The following is a 22,281-nucleotide window of genomic DNA, read 5'->3' as shown; positions in this document are numbered from 1 at the left end:
TTTATCCTTTTCTGCTGGGCCTGCAGATGTGTAGCACTCCCTCATATAAAAGGACGACATATACCTCTACTATAAAACTATAAAAGTCATGTGCAAGGGCAGACTTAAGTACCCAATATGTCTTATTCAAATTACAGTCTGAATTACTATATTATCCTTGTACTAAGGTCCAAAAAGGCTATTTTCACCAGATTACAGCTCAAATTACAATTCTGCTACCAACTTTATGTCTATGATTAAATACAAACTGAGGGCAACTCCCGTCTTCCCTTTCTTTTTCCCTCTTTGTTTTCTTCAATAGCTGGTCTTGTTATCATTAAAAGGCATGAAACAGGCCAATATTTAGATTTCTGCTCAGTTTTCTGTGTTTGGTCATTTTGACTTCGTTCTCTTTGATGTCTAGAAAATAATCTTTATTCATATTGCTTCTATTCAAAGGCAAAAAAAAAATCTCTAATTATTTTGATGTGCTACGAATAAGCATGGAGACATTGGGACAGGAAATGCATACATGACACTACAATTAAAAGAAGACTAATTTGTTAGCAGTTCCGTAATATTCCCTAAATGCAGAAATTCTAAACACTGAAGTCATCTGCATAACTCCTCTTTTCAGCTGCCAAGGTCCACAAGCTGAATCTTCCATAACAGTTATTATCATGGGGAGTGAGACAGCACGTCAAATTTTGCAGACTAATACTTAACAATGCACCACAAGTCAGTACGATACAGTGCATATTTCAAACAGCCACTGAATCTCTCATCTACTAAAGCAGACTCTTTTTCTGTGAACTATTTCTATATTATGATTTCTCATGCTTTCTCAGCATGTTCTGGTAGATGTCTGCCTTTCCCAGCAACATCCATTTGCAAAGCTTGTCAGCTCCACATGCTGCCTGTGGAAATCTGGTGCTAAAGGTAGGTTAAGAATTGTGGCTTTAAGAAGCTACTTCTTACGGTCTCTAAGAAAGCACCTATTTTATTTATTCATACAGGGAAGTTATGTGTTTGAAGGATAGAAAAAATATAGCAGAAACACCACACTTGGAGCTCTTACAGAATGACTGCAGTCTTCACCACACTCTCCCAGCCTCCAGTGAACTCTCTCACATCCTACTGGAAGACAGAAGCTATTTTATAACCAAAGAACTTGAGTGATGGCATCAAAGATGTACCAAATCACTACACAGAGACTTCTAATCAAAAGAAAGACTTCTCTACCATCTGTTTAAGGCTGGCTCTCTGTAGCAACCTATTTAACATACATTTCACAAGGCTTTGTTACAGGCCTTCGGAGATCCCTCAGGAAGCACCAAAACTCAACTAACTGTTGAATTTTGTCACTAGTTTGTCTTTTCTAAAGAAACTGATAATTTAGCCACTGAATTCTAATTGTATACTTGCTAAAGAGAGAGTTCTTCCTTGAACATGGATGGATTTATCTTCTTGCTACAGTAAGAATTTTCAAAAACAGTCCCAAACTTGCCAGAAAATAACACCCAAAGGATGATCATGGGAGGGAATTTAAGATGCAGCTCTCTGGCAGATGTTAAAACCAGCACATCTTATGCACAAATGCAGTAAATTTATATATAATAATCCAGTTATTCAAATCTGAAACAGGAAAAACAACAACATGTTTTCTCTTTACACCAAGGTTATAAATTAAGACCTGAAAATCGGGTCTTGTGAGGTTACGGAAATGCTGACAGCTGAAAGGTTTTGTTCCCGCATTACAATTTCCATCTCTTTTTTTCGTTTTTCCTTAGAAAAAACCCCAACAAATCTGTTCTCTTGCTTGAGACAAATACGATTTCTAAAGAAAGAGTTGTGGGCGTAGACTTAAAAAATTAGTTGTCTTGTTTGTTTTTTATGATGATTTTGTGCTGACTCTAAAAAAAGGTTTTGTAAAACCTTAGCTGAGAATGGGCAAGCACTGTTTGAGCTACAGTTTAGATAATGTAAAAATGTAAATTCACTATAGAAGTTTATTTTTTCCAATTCAAAACTAAACTTCACTTGAAGCCCTAAATTATTCCTGCTGGTTCACTTAACAAGGAGACAGAAAATTTTGTTAACCTACTGGGAGTCATCATTTGGTCTCCGCTATACGTCTGTCCTCTGTGCACCTCTGTTCTGAGAAAAGGCCTACTGAACATTGCATGACAGTAAGTAATAGCTGAATTTCCACCAGCAGTGCTGCATTTGCATTGTGCTACAGATGGAATACTCCCATCTCTCCCACAGAGGTTACTCACAGCATGACACCACATTTTAAACTCGTCTCATGGTTTAGTGCACTGTATCGTAAAATACATCAGAGACTTTATTTGGAAAAAAACATAGCTAACTACATGCAGGGGAAAAAATACTTTATCTTACTTTATCATAGTCCATGAATTTGATAGTAGGCTAGTGAGGCCACATAATCATCAGCCTTCCCTTCCGACCTGTTAATCCCCCTCTGCACACGGAGCTCAGGCTTGCATCAGAACTGGAATCACTGGCAAGAAACAACTCATTCGAGGATGCCAGGTGTCTGATAGAGGAGGAAAAACAAACCCAAACAAACCAACTAAATAACACCTCACAAACTGTCTTTGGGGCACAGAGGCTGCTGTCAACTAAGGAATCTAACGGATGGAAGTTGTACCCAGCTTTTCCTGGCTGGAAAGACAGTCGCATGGAGAAGGAAACAAGCCAAGCCTAGATGGGGAAGGAGGCAGGCAGTCTTCTAATCAAGACTTTGATAACCAGAAGAAGCAGAGTGTATTCACTGAATTTGTAGTGACAAACTGGTTTGCAGACCTCTAGGGAAAAAAAAAAAAGGACAGTCCTCTCCACCCCCCCCCCCAAAAAAAAACAAACAAAAAAACCAAACACCAAAAACCCCCCAAAACAATAAACAATGTAAACTTGCAACTTTTGTCTGGTTCCTATTTGTTTTTTCATGTATCATTAATACCTTTAAAATTTCCAGCCTTTAAATCTTGGGGACTTAAACAGGTCAAGTGTATGCCATGAGAAGGAACTGTGTTCACATTTTCTGAGTGCCATGTGGAGTACTAGACCTGGGGCTGTTTTTCTTGAAGGTACTTGGCAGAAGGCTTCCACTGTGCGCAGATGATTCAGTGTGTCAAGCACTGACATAAAAACCATCTCCTGTTTGTACACAGGATAAAATCCAACAGACCTGCAACTTCTCAGCCCTCTGCTGTTTCTGAAGATCAAGTGTGACTTCCATTGCTTCTAGTTATGTCAGTGCTCACTGGAACTAGGCTTCAGGTCTTCAGTGTTTGCAGACTTTTTTTTTTTTTTGTCTATACCTAAAAAACTTTAATTTCAGGAGAGCAAGCAGGGATGCAGCTCTGTATTTGCATTAAGAACAAGCAGATTTCCAGCCACTGAATAAAGTCTATCACACTTCAAGCCCCAAAGATCCTAGATACTCTCCACAATTTATAGAAGTACCACATTCCTGAACACAGCATATTGCAGATGCTACAGCACACACAGCATTAAAGACCAGAAATATTCCAATTTCTTAAATCGTTTCCACTGTGAAAGGAAGGTGGGAATTTTTGCCCCTTTTGTCCTCTCTTGCAGAAAGGACACTGATTAAAAAAGCTCCAATCTCACAGTATTTTGTGACAGTTGATATTGGAAAGTTACAAGCACTGGGGTCAATTACTGAATCTGGGGCTCACAGTCCCAAAACACACACCAGTTTTGTAACCATATATTCTGCGCTCTTTCCTTACACACACTATTCAGAATTTTAATAAGCCATCTACAGCAATTCTACTTTTCTAAGCAACTGCATTGCCAAAGCAAGCCACACTGGCTCGTAAGACAACTTTTACAGCATAATTTTAACATTACATGTTCAAGTGGCTTGACATCATGAAATATATTGGAAGATGTCTTCAGATTCAGTTTGTTTGGAATATTTTAAAATACAAAAAGCATTTGTTCAGGCTTATGTCCATAAGCTATCATGATTATCAAAACCAAAAATACTTCTAACTAGTATTCCAGTTTTTTAAACTTACGTTTTTAAGAAATGCTCTTTGCAATTGAGCATATTGCTTCTAAAGCATAAGCACACAAAAAGAAGACAGGAAAGATTCATAATCAGAATTAAATATAAAAAATATCAAGTTGTTAGTTATTGGGTATTTTAAGACAAGTCCTTAACACGTGTTGTATGTACCCTTAGAAATACAAAGACACTGCAAAAAATAAGAAAATGAAGGAACTGAGTACTAAATCTGTCCTGAATACACACTATTGAGTAGAAAGGTGTCATTTTTACATATCCTTGAGTTCAAGCTTTATAAACTCTGTATTCCTGGCATTCTATGAAACATCTCTTAAAGATTAGAGTACATAAGAGTAGCAGTGTGACCAGTTTAACCCTGTGTACCAGTGCAATTTCTCTGGTTATTAGCGTTAGAATGCCTATACCCTTTTCAGGCACTGTGGGAATATTTTTGGAAAGTGATCTTAAGTCGTTTGGGTCCCTATAGAGCATTCTACAATATGATAAAAATACTTTTTTAAAATGCAATCAATGCTGTTATTGCCCTACAGAAACCTGTTCCCTTCAGTTAAATCAATCCTACCACACATCTTCAAAAGAGGTCAATACTCCCCATACTATTTAGATGAGGAAAATGAGAAATTGTGCAGCTTCTCAGAATAAGGGAATGAGTCCTAAAGAAATAGCAGCCAGATCTGGGTTTCCTAAACTTCCAGATATGTTTGCCATTCACAGGACTTTTGCCCCAGATGCAAAATGTTTTTACACACATGGATGAATTTTGAGGCTAATCACAAGAAGGTGAATGGGTATGAGGCCAGTCACAGAGTTCATCCAGCTAAGTATGTATAAAGGAAAAAGGATTCTTCCTTACGTCTGTATTTTCATACTTTCTGATTATTGTTTCTTTCCGAAATATATGCCTTTGAAATCAAGTTTATGATTGCAGGGTGGGAGAGGTGGGATGTTGTGGGGGGGTTTTATATTATTCATGTATGTATAGTCTTACTTGCAATATCAGCTTTATTTCTTTGGACATTTGGCATGTTTCACATGAAGCTGTGAACAGACACAAATGTGTCAGACTTGAAGCACAGTCCTATGGCTAAACCTGCACACCAGTGACTTATGTCCAACCTTTATACTAAAGAAAATATATCCTGGCAACATGGGTAAAAATCAGACAGTTTCAATATCTCTAATCTGCTCAAGAGACAGTTTAGCACAATATATTAAAAACAAAAAATATATTCTATATTAAAAAATATATTAAAAAAAAAAAAGTCCCCCAAAATTATATGGGAAAATCATTAGTTAAATTCGAGAATGTTTGAATTAGTAAGAGAATGAAGAAACTGGCAAGCTGTGACGGTGTGATGTGCTCTATTTTACAATGCATGCTCCAGCATTTTGAAAAGCCAGGTCACACCAAACCATACAACAGAAAACAAGAAAAAACTGCGCTCTTGTGGCTTACTACAGTGCTCTGTTCTTAGCGCACTCTGAAGCAGAGTGCTTGGAAGAATATCATTCGTGCCAACTGAAGAGACAGAATACTTCCACAGCAGAGACTTACCAGATCAGCATGTACCGATACTGGTTTCTAGGATGACGTTATCTATTAATTGCAGAGGATGAAGGAAAAGGATATCTTGTGGATCTTGATGATTCAGTGAGTGAAGGGGCATGGGGGGTGCAAAGTCTGACTGATCTCACTGTGCTGATAGTTCTGCTCAATCTCCTTTTAAACACAAGGTGGTCCTTGATCTGCCTTTCTGCCAGCAGTATCAGTGTAAGAAGTACAGTGGGAGCCTAGGGAGCTGGTTCCACATTTGTACAAGCAGACATTGTCTGAAAGCTGATGCAATTGAAGAATTAGCACGGAGCTATACCCCACTTGCCTTCCCCTTAGCAATGTCAATGCAGTAGCATATAAGCTACACAGCCATCTATACCGCAAAGAGAAACATGATCCTGTAGATTGCTGATAAGTGCTCACTTTGTTAAAAAATACTAAGGATGCTGGGATTGGCTTAAGCAAAGGGAATGAAAAAAAAAGGTCTGTTTTAAGAAAACATTAGTGTATTTTGTGTGTGTTTACCTTTAAGATCAGCACAGACGTTTTTGTTGCGAACGCAGTCCAAAAGTAGAGCATCAGTAGACGTGTCTGTCCTATCTCTCACCAGTGATGTGCTTCATGTTTTTTAGAAATGACACATCTAGCAGAACTGAAGCCATACTGACAACATGGACTGCATACCTTTCTGGATTTCTCATGTTGTTTGGGAAGGCTAAGAGCCTGCCTTTGTGTGTGGCAATCCATAAAATGGCCTCACTGGGTTTTCTCTAAGTAATAGAAATTCATCAAAGCACATCTTAAATTACTTATTATGGCATCATCTTGAACTAAAATGAGAGTCCACATCAGGAAAGAAGCTGTAAGGGATGGGAAGGCGTGGGAACTGAAAGATGACACATGGTAAGACATGCCATGTGCCTAAGGAGAAACTATGCTATTTCGGTTTACAAGGTCTAGCCTGCTTGGCATACCCTAACAAGCATCACGGAGAGCTTGTTTAGGGTGCATGCAAACCAACTGGGTGATCACAGGGACTACACAGAACAGCAGCTGACACAGTAATGTCGCTAAGATGCACTGCAACTGTAGTTTACTCTGTAGATACACACAAACTCAACAGCTACTTGCAAATGATTTTAGCTTTAGTTTTTCAAAGACAACTAAAGAAGCTGGATACACATGCTGCTTATTTTCAGGGAGCCTACTTCCTTAGATTCTTGACAATTCCTTACTAGACTTGTTTGGTATTTCTATGGAGCAGTACAAGGCTTACTTTATCAGTTACAGGAAGCCTTCCTGCTTGCCAATCTGTAATAGGCAGAGTTTTGGTTTTCTCTCTGCCACTTCAATAATGAAGTTATACAAAACAAAGAAAACAAAATTAAAAGCTTACCCAATGGCAGTGAGCATTGCTAAAAAGCATCCAAGGCAATTTTGTTGTACTCTGTACTTGTAATTTTCAAATGCATACTGTGATAGCAGATTTTATGATCTCATATCCAAAGCCCCATAATAAATGTCCCCAATTCATCTTAAAAGCTAATGAAAACAAAGGTCTATATTAGAAAAAGAATCAAATAAGGGACAGTAACACTTCCAGTTTCTTACCTGCTACCTTTCCACTACTGCTGTTCAAATTTGTTGAAGTGCTATGCTGTCTGCATTTTATATATCGAATAAAAATGTTTCTTGTGACAAAGGAGACACAAATGCTTTTTACATTTCTTATTTCAGGACACGCTTGAAGACTCCTGTAATTATTCTATATTTTCTAACACTTTAGCTCATTTCCGACCTGGTACTGTATTTCAGGAGAGGACTCCAAAGCAGGAAGACCCCAGCTGAGTTTTACAGTACCTGTGGCGCAGGCTGATACTGCCACCTTGGGGAAGACTCTTTCCACGTACATTGAGGAGCCTCAGCAAGTGTCATATAAATCAGTTTGATTTTTTCCTTGTCATATACTCCCAGGAAAGACTTCTTAAAATCCTCTGCCCGTGCTGTTGTAAGATCTTCTAGATGCGTCTCAAGTCGGACTGTATTACATTCATAATAATGCTTGAAAGAAATGCCTTTTTTTGTGGGGAAGTTTGCTTAGCCATGTTTTAGTCACCATTTAGGCAATGCTTCATTTACACTACTCTCTTAATTTTACAGCCATCTTCCTAGCGTAAAAGCCCTGTTCTGCATGCAACTGGGCAAGCTGTATTTTGCATACAACACTCCTCTGCTTCTGGGATTCTACTTTTCTTGGTAGTCTAAATCCTTGCCCATGCACAGCTCAAATTATCCCCTTGGCAGGCTATTGGCTCAGTTGGATGTGATTGCCAGGACATACCACTGCTTCAGATGTCATGAAAGGCATTACTGTGCATAAGAACAGTCTGATAAAAAGTACAGAGCTAGACTGTGACAATTTAACCAAAGTCAAGACTTCCAGGCAAATTAAAGCAAGCATGTGGATTTTATCCACAGTTTTATGAGAAGGATCTACCATTTTGCTTTGCGAGTCACCCTTCATCCAGACTTCGAGTTTGTATCCATTAGCAAATGAAGGAACCTTGCTATACACTTCATATATAAATACAAGCTAGATACACAAAGGCTTGCACAGGATTGAGCCGCAAGGCTCTTCACAATGGAAATTATCAGTAGTTGCCTTGGCTACACATGCAATACAGGTAAAGCTCAAGAGCAGGGAACTGTCTGAAAACAACTAACTTGTCTATGTACTCTTAAAATTTAAAACACCAAGAAACAAAATTATTACACAGCCATCTGCAGCCAAGTAGCACAAACAACTAATGCTTTCATGATGAATGATGTGAATTTACATGAGGAGGATGTGAAGGCACCATTAACTACTACCTTCTGCTAAAGCACCAGCTGTGCTTGTGGTACCACAGTGGGAAACAACAGGCTTCTAGAGGAATTAAAGTCTCTCTCCACTGCTGTGGCAGGCAGGAACAGCCCTGGCACTGCAGTAAACCAATACTTACGGGTTCCCACATAGAACTACATTTTGGATGACAATGTCACCAGCTGGACTGGCCTCTCGAAAACACCCTTCTCTTTTCCCGCCACCACAGACAGCCTTGTACCAGATTCCTGTTCTTACTGTAATGACACATACCTTAATACCTCTGGAGTAAACATATGCTTTCACCCATGTGGGATTTACAGTCAGAGAGGGAGCTTATCTAAACCTTTCCTTGTGAACAGACAAGGGTTTACTCCACTCTTTCATTTTATTACTACAACCTGGTCATTAAAGCACAAATTTATATTAATTTCTCCATTATGGCATAGGAGTTTAAATCAGTTACCTTCTCCCTTGTGGGAAATTGTCTAAAAAGCAAGTGATAGGTTCTTACTGGACAATCTTTTTATTGCTGGTTTTAGTGCTACTATAGCATGGCTAAGAATGATGCTTGCAAGAGAAATCACAGAATCATAGAACGGTTAGGGTTAGAAAGGACCTTAAGATCATCTAGACCCAGCACCCCTGCCTAATGTTTCAAGCTAGCAAGCCAACAGCACATGACTGGCAGTGGTGCAAGTCTTCAGTTTTCTTCCATATTCGCAAATAATTTCTGTATTTTAATCCAATTTTTTATTATTTTAATCCATCTTTGTTAGGCAAACAGCTTTTCATCTGCATATGGTTTACACTGTCCTTTGAAAATATTGCAATTATTAATTCATTGCAATAATAAGAGAAAGTGTATCTGCTCTTCACATGCATATATGAACAACCATTCAAGAACACGCAACACAAAATAACCCCTGTTCCTCCATTACCACTCTCACATTTAACTGCCGGTAGAGCTCAAGCAACTTTAAAAAAAAAAAAAAAGGAAAATCAACTTTATACAATCACTAAAGTGATTGCAAAAACTGCATCTGCAGCTAAGTTGCAAAAATTTAGTGTCAATTACTGACCAAACCAATGGAATGGAGATATATTAGTAATAGATTAACCAGATTAATGTGTATGTAACAGTCTTAGTGTGGTACGTTGCTGCTGTTGATTTCAAAGTTCACATACGAACTTCTTTTTACACTGCACACGTGGTTCATGAAGTCTGAAAGAGGAATTTAAGGGAAAATACGGTAAGTGACATAATATGAAATTAATGTAAATATTTAAGCATAGACTGCTTACAGGAAAAGAAGAGAAATCCTTGATCATGATTTAAAAACAGAATGCACAAATGCATGTTCACCATGTCATATTATTATGCTACAGAAAAAGAATACAACACACATCTAGACTGATGAATAACTGATGACAACCATTTCATAATGTGTCTTTTTTAATAGATATTCTTAAATAAATTAAAAAAAAAGGTAAACCGATCCTTGAAAAATCCACAAATACCTCACTTGAATTCAGTACGGAGAATCATCATGTAACAAAATTAGTATGTTTATAGGTCTTGCATGTTTGGCTTTGTACTGAAGTTATTTCAAAAAGATTGATTTGGGCATGGGTTTAATACGAGGGAGAAAGCTTGAACTGCACGTGCAAGAATCTAAATAAATTAATCACAGCAAATCCCATTCTAAAATTATCCAGGATCTCTTTGAGTGCCTGAGTGTGGTATATTTAAAAAAAACAAACAAACAAACCCTACAACAAAGTAACAAACCACCAACAAAACCCCCTAACTTTCTCAAGTTCAGTTGTCATTGATAACTTGAAATCAACTACTTCTTTGCCAATATAGTTTTCCATATTGGAAACACCTCAGAATTTATTTAATCAGCCAGTATTCCTGTTAGACAATTAACGTGCACCAAAACTCCTTCAGATATTGGATTACAGAAAAGTACAAAGAGAACGAGAGAGTGTATTTATAAACAATTACAGTAACTGGAAATGATACCCATCACTCATCCCTGTCCACCAGCCTATGCTTTTCTTTCCACTAACTGTGCCGTAAGTCTAAAAGTCTGTACAGTATACACTCGCAAAGTTCTGATTTCATACGGGGTTAGAACCTGCAGCATTAGATATTTCAGATTTTCTTTCTTTTTTCATTAGGACATACTTCTTATCTATATCAGAACGTCCTTTCAGATTACCATCTATTTCAACTTTAGGGGTAGCTGATGAAAGGCTTATTCTAAGCTGTTCTCTGCTGTGAAAAAGTGCTCCTTTAAAAGCTGCTTCTCCTTGACTATACACTTTTTTTCCTAAAAACTAAGTAAAGATTTACTTCTTGAAACATGGTCCCTTAATAAGAGCAGCATGTATTTGTCACCATTCTCTTCTTCCTCCCCTAGCTTTCCTCCTTTTCATAACCAACTCTCCTTGCATGCTGATCCTGTTTTCCATGGTTGTTTCCTAAGTCCTCCCTTCCCTGTTGCTTCTCCTTAGCTTTATTTGCTTTACTTGTTCCCCAAATACTTCTCACACCCGATTCTTTCCCAGCTCTTCAGTTTCTGCCAGCGTAGGAACGCAGCCTGTTAGGTTGCTCTTGTACCTGTGACACCTTCTGTGGGGTCTTATTTCTAAGCAGCAGACTAAGAAGGGCAGCAAAGAGCTGTCTGTGGATCAGAGGTATATGTGCTGTACTTCATGTCTAGCTACACCACACACTCCTTAAAACATTTCAGGCACGGAATGACACTCAAAAGACATTGAATTTTGCAATTTTTTGCTGGATCTTCTGAAACAGCTCATGTTATTTGTTCTTCACCTAACGACAGGTTTGGGGATAAAAGCATAGAAAATGGAAAGCAGCAATGAGATGACCATCAACCTTGTTGTCCTTGGAAGATCTCAGAGTGGCAAAAGAGCTGCTGGGAATAGCCTGCTGGGCAGCTCAGACTTTAACAGTTATCACTCCTTGAGCTCTGTGACTACATGCTGCAGCCTTGGCTGCAGCTGCTGCATTTTGGGGATTATATGAAGAAATGGCTGTGAGCTAGCTCTCCATGTTCAAGTACGTGACACTCCAGGCTACCCTCACAGTAGTCTGAGCAAAGAGCAGGTGAGAGACACAGTGAGCTCAGCCCTGGCTCACCACTTCGGGAAGGAAGGCCTGCATCTCGCTCTCTGGGTCCTGAGGGCTGACTTGCCTCTGTGTCTGGATGAAAGCTATCACACAATTCAGTTCATCCAGGTAACAAATAAATAGTCACTGCCCTAATGGCAACTCTTTTGTCTTCAGGTGGCAATAGCTATGAAAGAGTTGACTGCAAAAGTGAAATAGAGAAGTGCAGCTGAAAACATTTCCTAGCCCAGCAGTCGAAACACACCATTCACAACTCCCAACACCATCGCTACACTAAACCTGAAAACAGAGAGGCAAGAACTATTCTCCCTTGTACATGGACACAACCCAAAGGACTTTAGGAACCAAATTTACTTTTCAAAGTAAGCTTTCTTCTCATAAATCAGTTAATGCTTTACCATGAAAGTTCTAGCTTATTGAAGAGAAATGCTTTTAAAGCAAGCAAAAGTCAAGTCACCTCACCCTCCTGCACCCTGTATAGACCAAAGCAGAGCAACAGATCCAAAATCCCACGGAAAATCTGACTGACCTGAGACAAGGATGCTCAGTTCTACCCTGCACTATTACTACTGCTGTATCTGTAAGACAAAATAACTAGAAAGTTACCATAAATTTACTCACAAAAGTAAAATGAAAAAGATGCTAACAAACTGATACTGCCCAGTTTATCTGTCTGATGAGATGAACTACGTTTGTATTATTTACGAAGAAACAAAGCATTTTGGTTATTGCCAAAGTCACATTACACTTTGCATCTGTCTTACACTAATGAACTTACTAAAAATCTTTAGGATGGAAAGGACTTTGTGGTCCATCAAGTCTTATCACCTGCTGTAACTGGTATTACCTAAACACATCTACAACATGTGTATGTTGCTAAAAATATACCAATAGATGCATATACAGATAGAAAAATAGCTTTCAAAATGTGCTAGATTAGCTTTCCTGTTACTTTCTGATTACTCTCTATTAGTAGGCTACTCCTCACTTTTCCAGTAGTTTGAGAGTTGGTTCTAATTTCAACGCTCTTACTCATTGTCAGTTTACATATACTTGTTTTCAGCGTTACCCTTTTCCCTTATACAGTTCTCTATCTCTCTATACTTCATGGTATTAAAGAGAAAGCAGTATTTACTCAAACTATTTTTACTCTGAGCCAATGAAAAATCATCATGCTCCTTAGTTTGAGACTCTTCTGCATCAAATCCATGTGGGCATTAAAAGCACAAGAGATGTCACTATGCCTTTTCTCTTTAAATGGACCTTTAAAACCCATACTGGAAAGAAAGCGTGTTTAAAAATGATGAGAAAGCAACACTTCTGTTTCATGATTACAGCTCACTCTCAGCTTATATAATGGTCAGCTTTTTAGTTATTTTCCACTCAACAGACCAGACGCTGCCATTTCATCAGCCACATCTAGGGCAGGACAGCTGCCTGGGTGCTGGGAATACAAACAGCACTGATTATATTTCAGTATTCCACGAAGACGTTAGCATGAAGACTACCTTTAGCAATCAGCAGTTTTCACAACGTTCCTCTGCAAATTACAGATGGCGTATCAATGAAGATGGCATATCAGTAGAAGACTACTGGCATTTAAATCTCTCTGGATTTTATTTCAGTATCATAGTATAATGAATTCATAATGACTTCAGAACACTAGCATTGCCTGTGAGTCCTTAGCAAACCAAGGCACTATCCTTTCTCTTCCAAGCAGATAACCCAACACTTCCTTAGACAGCTTACCCCAAACTTTTGTGTGGGTATAATTTTTTTTCACCCCTAGTGCTGTCTAAAACAGATTAACACTATCAATACACAGGTTTTTCTAACTCCCTGCTTACCTTGGAAGTAGAAAGATATCCTTTAAATCAGTTTTATACACCTTGGTATTTAGGCTACAGACTTAAGATATTTGCAAAGTGGACTTTATTCCAAAGTAGTTTACTTGTCACACACAGCAGTTATCATGATTGCACTGAAGTTGTAATTTCATTTACATCTGCAAATGAAAACCCAAGCACTTACTTACATTAAAGTTTTCTATACTCATTGCAAAAAGCAGCTTGTTTTCTCCATTCCCCTCCATCAGATGAACCACAGTGGTCACAGACAAATTCTCTGGCCCATCACTTATGTTGATGCATTTGATTTGTGTTTTTCGTGAATTGTTGAGAATAGTTCGATTTTATGGGATACAGCTGGAACTGCACTTAGTCCTACATAGAAATTAATAATTTATTTTTTCAACACAAGGTAATCTGGTGATTTTGAAAACCAAATTTCAAATATCTGTAAAAACTGTAGAAATATGGATATGAGTAAACTAATGATTTAAACAAATGTGTAACGCAGCTAAACAACCATTTTTCCTTATTTACATAGATGTTTTTTAACCGGAGAAATACTATTCACATCTGTAGTAAGAGAACAAAGAACTGCTAGTACTGCACAACCACATATTTCCACTGAAAGTGGATGTCAATGTCTTGGGAAGGTGAAAAACCCCAAAAATTTCAGCAACTCAGATAGCATGAACTGGATTACTGCCACGAAAAGAACATGTATCATGGTCTGTTAATGCCTAAGCATATGAGGTGGGAGTGGGGAAGAGGAACAAGGAGAGATAACTATTTAGGATTTGTTTTTCATTACAGGAACTTCTGGGTCCCACATGGAATGATTTCACTGCAGTTCTACTTACTCATGCAGACAAGGCAGAAGAGGCTGGATTCAGTGAGGAAGCATACTTGCACAGTGCCTCAAGTACCCTGGTGTCACTTTTGAGCTCAGTACAGCATAAATACATCTTCCTAGACAACCAGAAGAGCATAATTAAGGAGGAAAGAGCTACTGTCTTAAGAAAGCTCTTGAATTTTATAAAACAAAATAATTATCAAGTGCTTTCACTTAAACACAGCAAGGCATAAAATTAGCTTTCAGGTGCTCATTTGTCTATTTGCTATAGTAGGTAATATTTAATAGAAATAAAAGAGAACTGAAAAAGTCCACACCCATACCAAATACCTCTGAATGGAGTTGGAAATATCTCTTTAGATTACCAAACTACTTGCCCTTCAGAGTACCTCACATTACTACATCCACAATTGTAGCTTTAAACACAAAATTCAAACAAGCTAGTGCTCTAAATCACAGTCCTAATATATATGTAGTCACAAATTAGCTTTCATTCTACACCAAACTATATATTGTAGTTCATACAGAACACAGATCTGGAAGAGGAAAATAAAACATAAAAATGAACATGAGTTCAGACTGCAAGGGAGCCTCTATGCTCAATTCTTCAAGTTTTCAGGAGTTCCTCTGAATTCCAAAGTTTATGAAGAGCTTTCAAGTATTAAATGCTAAGATTTACCTACTGTAAGAATACTTCTTTACCCTGAGTAAGAATTAGTTAGAATTGAGATTCTGAACTTCAAGAAGTTTGTTTAATAAGACATTACTGGCTATGTAGTTTACACAGCAGATAAAATAGCTCCTATGTGCTTAACACTATTCAGCACATTTAAAAGAACCAATACTATTGCTTATTCCCAGATGCATGAAAAATTAATATGGTTTACAGGCACATACAAAACTCGTTTGAAAAAAAAACCAACCATTCATCTCTTCTTTTGTGGCTGTTCCTTTTAATTTTATATCATTGTCATTTTGTTTTCCCAACCAGTTTACTGGATAAAGTTCAAAGCCTACAAAAACAGAATGGCTAAGTTTTTTTCATTTCAGTGGTTAAAAAAGCACTTACTGTTTCAGTGGTTAGACAGTAACCAGTTAACTAAATATTATATGCCAAAGTATCTGAACTATCTCTAAACAGTTACTTAAAAAGGTTATTGTAAATTGATCTAAAATAGTTATTTTCAGATTATTAAAAGGCAGGAATTAAAAGGAGCACTTTGAGCCTATTACCACAGCAACCATGACTGCTTGTACTATATTATTATGGAACAATTCTAACAACTGAAGAAGCTATTTCTGTTAAAACCGAAGCATCTTTTTTTATAAGATATCACTGCATAAAAATACATTAAAACAAACAAACAAAATCAATTCATTTTATACCTGTCTGGACTTTGGAAATAGATATTTTTATGGTAGTGTGTGACTAGCTCTGGCAACCTCTTTGCTCTTCATTCTTTCTTAGTACTATCCATCATTTGGAAGGAAATATGAAAATGGACTAGATAGATAACTATTTCAGCAAAATGACAGTTTTGATCTTACTAACATGATAACAGCTTAACTGTGGTACAAGAAATGACACCCATTTGTCTATCTTAGGGCACAAAGGGCCATAGTTTAATCTTCCCATTACAACTGTCTGCAGACTACTAAGACAACACAGCCAAGAGCAAAGTTGAAGAAGTTTATAATATACCTGAAAACTGCTTGTATGAAGAGGAGAAAAACTATTAAAATGTAACAAGAAGAATGAAGACAACGGTGGTCTTTACTGACTAACTGCTAGTCCTGCACCTCTTGAAGAGCAGTTAGCACACAAGGAACACGGCAGAAGTTATTCTTTATTGAGGTGCTCTTGCTCCATAGATCATCTAAACCTTTTAGCTGTCCAGAAAGTATGTTTGCCTGCCTGTAGCTCTACCATGAACAAGCCTTGGTGATGAAGTCTTGAGCACTGAGTGGTTAATGACTGTTGACAATACTTAACCTCAAGGACAATAAGCATGGTAAGTGAAGTGTGAAAGCGTTGGAGGCATAACACATTGCGTACCCTCTGGAAGAGCAGTCAAACATAAAGGGTATTAGCCATGCATTTCATGTTTTTTATTGTGCTTGCATTACTTTCCATCTCAACATCTGAAAAAGCTCCTAACAACCATTTATTTATTTAATTCCGCTGTTTGCCATGGTCTCTGCCCTGCAGACTCCTTTCCCTTTCACTTCAAATGGAACTCCTTTGTATGTAGCAACACACTGGTCATTGGTATGAAGATGAGGTTGGATTTGCTCCCAAATCTTCTTCTTGGGATTAAGTTCCTTCTCAGGATCTCCTGTGTCAAAACAAAGAATAACCTAATAGCACACAATACAGAAGGCACAGCAAGAGATCTATGTATGTAGGCTGTCACAGATGTGTACATAACATCACCACACACACTTTTAAGTGGGGGGAAAAAACACCCCAAACGTTACTCGCAATTCTCAAAATAAATATTTTTAACTGGAACTAGGGATAGTCTAAGAAATACCTCCAGAGCATGTCTTAAAATGCTCATGTTTCAGGGTAAAAAGGGTTTTAAGTAACAGACTACAAATACTGTCAAAAGGAAGAAATCAAACCATTTCTAGTTGTTGGTTTACACAATTTAGTAGAGACCAAAAGGATTCCTAAGAATTAAGTAGATGTGGACCACAGAAATACACTACTCACCTGTGTTGACACAGGTTTGTCTACATCTTAAATTTAGGAATGAATCAATTTTTGTAAGCAATTAATATTAAGTGCATTTGGCAGATGCCCTTACAGTTGAGAAACACCGAACTAACACAAAAATAGTCCAAAATTAGGATACTGACACCAGTTTCAACACTGGTTCTTCTACTTTTTGTACTATTTGATGACAAGTTCTGGTGCTTAAAATAACAGAAGCATTAGCAATCAGCTTGTATTTCAGCAATTATGGCCTCAGTCTCTGCAAGTCTCAGTTCCCTGTTCCTGTGTGTACACCATGATAAGCTACATAGGCCCTAGAGGTATTGACAGTCTAACTACATTAGCAAATCTAATTATTTAAGAATCTCTAATGACCACAAGCCAACTATAAGGCTATAGGGACTTTAACGTATGTGTTTCTAGTAGCTGGTTGAAGTTCGTTACTGCTTGGTGTATTCCTAACTGGATGACCAACAGGTGGTCAAATGAACTACTCTCATTCCTCCTGTTTTATTGTTCTTCTCCTTCAGATACTTTCAATGGTCCAATCTACTCATATTCTCAATGCCTGCAAAAGTAAGTTACTTCTGCCTGTAGAGAGGTCTAACTTCTGTATCTGTAACTGTGTAAGAGAAGTGGACCAGGCCAGATTTCTCTGTTAAGTAGGCTAGCCTTGCCAGAGCAAAATTCAATAATGCAGTTGAGTTATTTCACAACCACAATGAACTTAATATTTAAAAGAAAAATCAGTAATACCATTAATGAATTAAACATTTAGAGCTAAGTCTGCATTTTGACAAAAGTAAAGATCCTGCTTAATGCTCAAGTTCATAAATAAAGACAGACTTGGACTTAGACCAAAGTGAATGCATACAAACTAATAAAATCATTAAACAGAATGTCAAACAATCTGTGCATTTCCTTCCCCCTCCTTAAATATAAAAACCAAGCAAATTTTTTTTAGTAAGAAAAAACCCCTGACTTTTATTATAAAAACCATGCTTTGGATGTTTCTTTGGAATCCTATGTCAAGCTCCCTTGGGATCTGTGGTGAGCTCAGATTAGATTAGCATAGGCACCAATTTTAAATATTACCAGAGCTTTATGCTGTGCATTTGCCTACAAATTCTCCTCATTGCATTCCTTCTTCCCAGAAAATATTCTTTAGAAGGGTTTCTATAAATAGATTGAAACTTGTCAGGCTTAATAAGCTTCTCACTCTCTTTACATAAAAAGAACCAAAGAAGAGGTCCCAAACTTTGTTAAACATGTCATTTGGTCTGGCAGTTTAAATATTACAGAAGAATTTCTCATAATAAACAAGAAATCTCTCCGCTTTGTAACAGCTCAATAGCTATTGAAAGAATGTGTAAGAAGGGGCAAAAAGATGGGGTGATGTGTGTGACCTTATGAAAAACTAATACTGCTTAGCTGCTGTGGATTATAACTATACAACTGAAGGAAAGCATCTGTCCACCAAAGCTTTGATTAAAGAAACCTGTTAAATACAGGCTAACCACTGCACTCCACTTTTAGCACTTTTTATTTTTTTAAAGAGATAGTTATTACTAAATTGCCAGGGTTTCTTAGACCAGAATCATTACTTTATTATATAACTTCACAGATTTGTGGGTCCTGTGACATTTTTGCATTGAAGAGTTTTGTCAAAGTGTCAATTATACTGCTATTATAAAAAAGATTTGGCAGTTAGCTGTAAAAACTCCAAGAATTATTGCTGTCTTATGGCAATTACTGTGTGGGAGGGTACAGTACTTACAGACATACAATGGAATAATTTTTTAATGGCTTATAAATTGGACCACTGAAGGAGGACAGAAATTTGGTGAAGTTCTTAATATAAAGAAAGGTCCAACAGATCTTGAAGATTCAGGTACTGGAGTATAAGACAGCGCCAAGTCCACTTAAGGGCAACATCAAACAAACAGAAAAGAACACTCCTCCAGACAACAGCATTCCTTATCAAATCACTTCCCTACAACACCAAAGATAGTTCTAAGAAAACAACTCTTAAGTCTCTGCAGAAAAAAGTCCAATTGCTTTGAATCAAGACACCATGTGTTTACTTTCACTAAAAGGACCAAGGAAAATTAGCCTGTATCTCATGAATATTTTTTATGGTGAAAGAGAAGGCTTAAAAATAACTCGATTCCAAGCTGCTTGATAGACAGCTGCATGTGTTTTAGAGTTGCTTTATTGTTGCTGCTGCTGCTTCTCTTGCTTTCATATTGTTGCTGCTGCTGCTTCATAGGCTTTCATACTTCAAACTAAAAGAAGACCCAGCTGTCCTTTCAATTTTCATTTCAAGGAGTCAAACTGAACCTTTATGCTTTAAAATAACTTGATCAGAATGTAAATGTTTAATTACAAATACTGAAATTAAATGACATCTGACACAGCAAGGATTCTACCCGCCTCATTACAGTACCATAAAGAGCCAGATTGCCTTTGAGGAGATACCAAACCAACCAGAAGTTGATAATCACTTGGACGAGAAGGTAAGTAGCAACAATCTTGGTCTCTAGCTAAAAGAAATTAAAACAAAAACAAAGAAACAAACAAACAAAAAAAAAAAAAACCACAAAAAAAACAAAACAAAAAAACCCCCACAAAACCCACTAAAACCAAAACAAACCAATCAACCAAAAAAAAAAAAAAACCCAAAAAACCAAAAACCAAAAAAACCCCTGAACAAAACCTAATGATCTGTATTAGTATCTTAGTTTACAAAGCCAGTATGCAAAAGACAAGTATGCAACAAAAAGTTATAGTTACTTCCCTGTATCTTCCAAGTTTTGGCAGGTGACTAAGTATTTTCAATCCTTTATTTGTACAATTTTAGTATGCTAATAATAAAATAGTTTGAATATAACTAAATGAGAAAATTTCAACAAAAAAATGCAACCAGCTTTAAATACTGTTTTATCTGCTTCAGCACTGAGGTCACGTTGCATACCCCTTTCCTCCACTTTCCCAAATATCTACTTACCAGGAAAACCATCAAAAGTGATTCTATCTCCAGGTACTGCCCCGGGTGGGGGAGCCAGAATTTCCACTTTTTCTGGGGAGCTGGCACACATCACCATTGCTTGAGATACTACTCCTCTCATCTTTGCAGGCTTCAAGTTACAGAGTAGTATCGCCATTCGATTCTGCATCTTGGGGGAGGAAAACAGAAGGATGTGAGAAGTTAAATGCCACACGGTTTTGGGGATTCCAATTATTTCATTACAGCAAAAGAACTACAACGAAGATACCTTAATATGGACATGAATCATACAGAAACAGGTGCACGGTTTTAATGTCTGGACACCAGAAACAACATTTAAACCACTTGAGAGTTGGCCAGGGAATAACGGAGTAATTGCTGAATTGTGCAATACTTATGGAAATACAAAATGTGCAATTCAGAAATCCCCAAACCAGGCAATGCATTTCACTCACATTCCACCTTTACTCATCAGCACTTCAGTCTACTTTCAATACAGGACTATTAACCAAGCAATTTCCATTTAATATTAATAGCCAAAACAAAACAAAAAACCAAAACCCATCCTACAAATTAGGCTAGGTCACAGATAAAAATTTCAAATTCTGTACTGGAAACATATAGGAGTTTTATATAATCAGCTCACTTAAACCTCAAATTTTACTTGTTTAACCCAAATGCTTTGAATTTTTTTTTTAGCCACTAAATATGGCTGCATATATTGTGCACTGCAGTTTCTTAGAACAAAACTGTAAAACTAGTTTTCTTCCTTTTTTATTTTAATAAAAATAATAAACCAGAGAAAACATACTTGGTTAGGGGAAACTGCCACACTTAGGCCTAGAAAACACCACCTTTTCAAACTGAATAAAAATTAAACCTAGAACAACCTTAAGAGACAGACAGAAAGTAAGAAGCCTTATTTCCCATAATCCTACTACACATCTCTCTATTTCTGTATTTTGGTCTTTCTTCATTACAAAATAAACTTTAAACAAAACTGCAGGATTAATACTTGATCTTATGAGTTTTATTAAGTATTCTGATTATAGCATATTTTCTAAGTAGAACAAGTTAAAAAGAAAAAGTATAAATATCCAAAATGAAGCAGTTATAATGAAAAGTTGCTCTTGCATAAGCTCTAAAGGAAGCCCATTGTCTGAAAATTTCTTCAGTTACTGTTACAGATATAAATCGCCCAAAGCACAAGAAATGGCTGTAAGATGTCAGTGACCTCTAAAGTGCAAATTGTAGCTATTATCTAGCACTGAATAAAAATTAGCAAATGGATAAATAGAAGAAACAAGATTTCAGCATTGGGTACTCAATTTTAGTTTTGACTAACTGGAAAAAATTCCAGACTTCAAAGCATTGCTTTTTTTATCACAGATTATACAATTGACAAAACCAGACTGTATTAATACAGAAATGGAGATCATCATCTTCAGCAAACTAACAGGAGAGAAAACCAACCTAGCATCACATCATTCCCTCCTCTCCAATCAGTGGCCCAAATTTTATATATATTGCATGATATTTTTGTATAAGTTGATTACTATTACAAAATTAAGAACTGTTTATCAGCATTTCAAAGATACACATTATTCTGTCACTTTTACTAGGAAGTATCTTCAAATGCTCTTGAAAAACTGCTCTAAGATTCACATTGATTTCACAAATTAATGGTAAGAAACCCACAAGGTTAAATAAATATTTTTATAAAACAAATAGAAAATCCCACCCCAAGATGTTCAGCCAAAACCAGAACACTGCTATTTGAAGGGTGTTTTTTCCCTTTTTATTATAAATGGTTCAATTTTTAACTTGTCTTCAGAAAAAATGACAATTCCCTAAGTATAGAGAAAAAAAGAAACTAGACCTAAACAAATGCTTCCTAACAATGCAAAAGTTTTCAGCTGTTGTGGGTTCCAGAAAACACAGCCTTGATTACAATAGCAACCCCTCTGTATTCGGGCATTCCTTCTGTCAAGGAAGTTGATGTTCAGGTGTCATTCTGTCTGCACTGCTCTTTGGAGATCTTTATACAGTAAATGATAAATTAAACCCTCGAAAGTGTCAGCTACAAAGAGTCAGATCCAGTAATTCTACTGATAACCACTCACTGTAACCACATAAATTAGAGGAACATATAAACAATGTAGTTTTTCAAAGCTAAATGTAAAAATAAATTGAGGAGTTTCCTGACAGATA

At 37.1% G+C, this 22,281-nt stretch overlaps 2 protein-coding genes across 4 annotated transcripts in view; one reads left to right on the top strand and one right to left on the bottom strand.

Moving 5' to 3' along the window:
- Window positions 1-9,700: 9,700 nt before the first annotated feature.
- GIMD1 (GIMAP family P-loop NTPase domain containing 1) lies at window positions 9,701-14,596 on the top strand. Its single transcript, XM_030492844.1, is given in 3 exon segments — window positions 9,701-9,734; window positions 11,337-11,752; window positions 14,305-14,596. Coding segments are annotated over 2 exon segments (666 nt in total). The 5' UTR covers window positions 9,701-9,734; window positions 11,337-11,359; the 3' UTR covers window positions 14,578-14,596.
- Window positions 13,560-22,281, bottom strand: part of AIMP1 (aminoacyl tRNA synthetase complex interacting multifunctional protein 1) — a 37,754-nt gene continuing 29,032 nt past the window's right edge. For all 3 annotated transcript variants that reach the window (XM_030492841.1, XM_030492843.1, XM_030492842.2), the window contains exons 6-7: window positions 20,071-20,239; window positions 13,560-16,680 (exon numbers count right to left, since the gene is read on the bottom strand). In XM_030492841.1, coding sequence (XP_030348701.1) covers window positions 16,514-16,680; window positions 20,071-20,239 — 336 coding nt within the window. In that variant the 3' untranslated portion in view covers window positions 13,560-16,513. The remainder of the gene's footprint in view (window positions 16,681-20,070; window positions 20,240-22,281) is intronic.

The sequence above is a fragment of the Strigops habroptila genome, chromosome 7, assembly GCF_004027225.2.
Source record: "Strigops habroptila isolate Jane chromosome 7, bStrHab1.2.pri, whole genome shotgun sequence".
NCBI classification, from domain to species: Eukaryota; Metazoa; Chordata; class Aves; order Psittaciformes; family Psittacidae; genus Strigops; species Strigops habroptila.
This window is presented reverse-complemented; position numbering and strand designations above follow the sequence as displayed.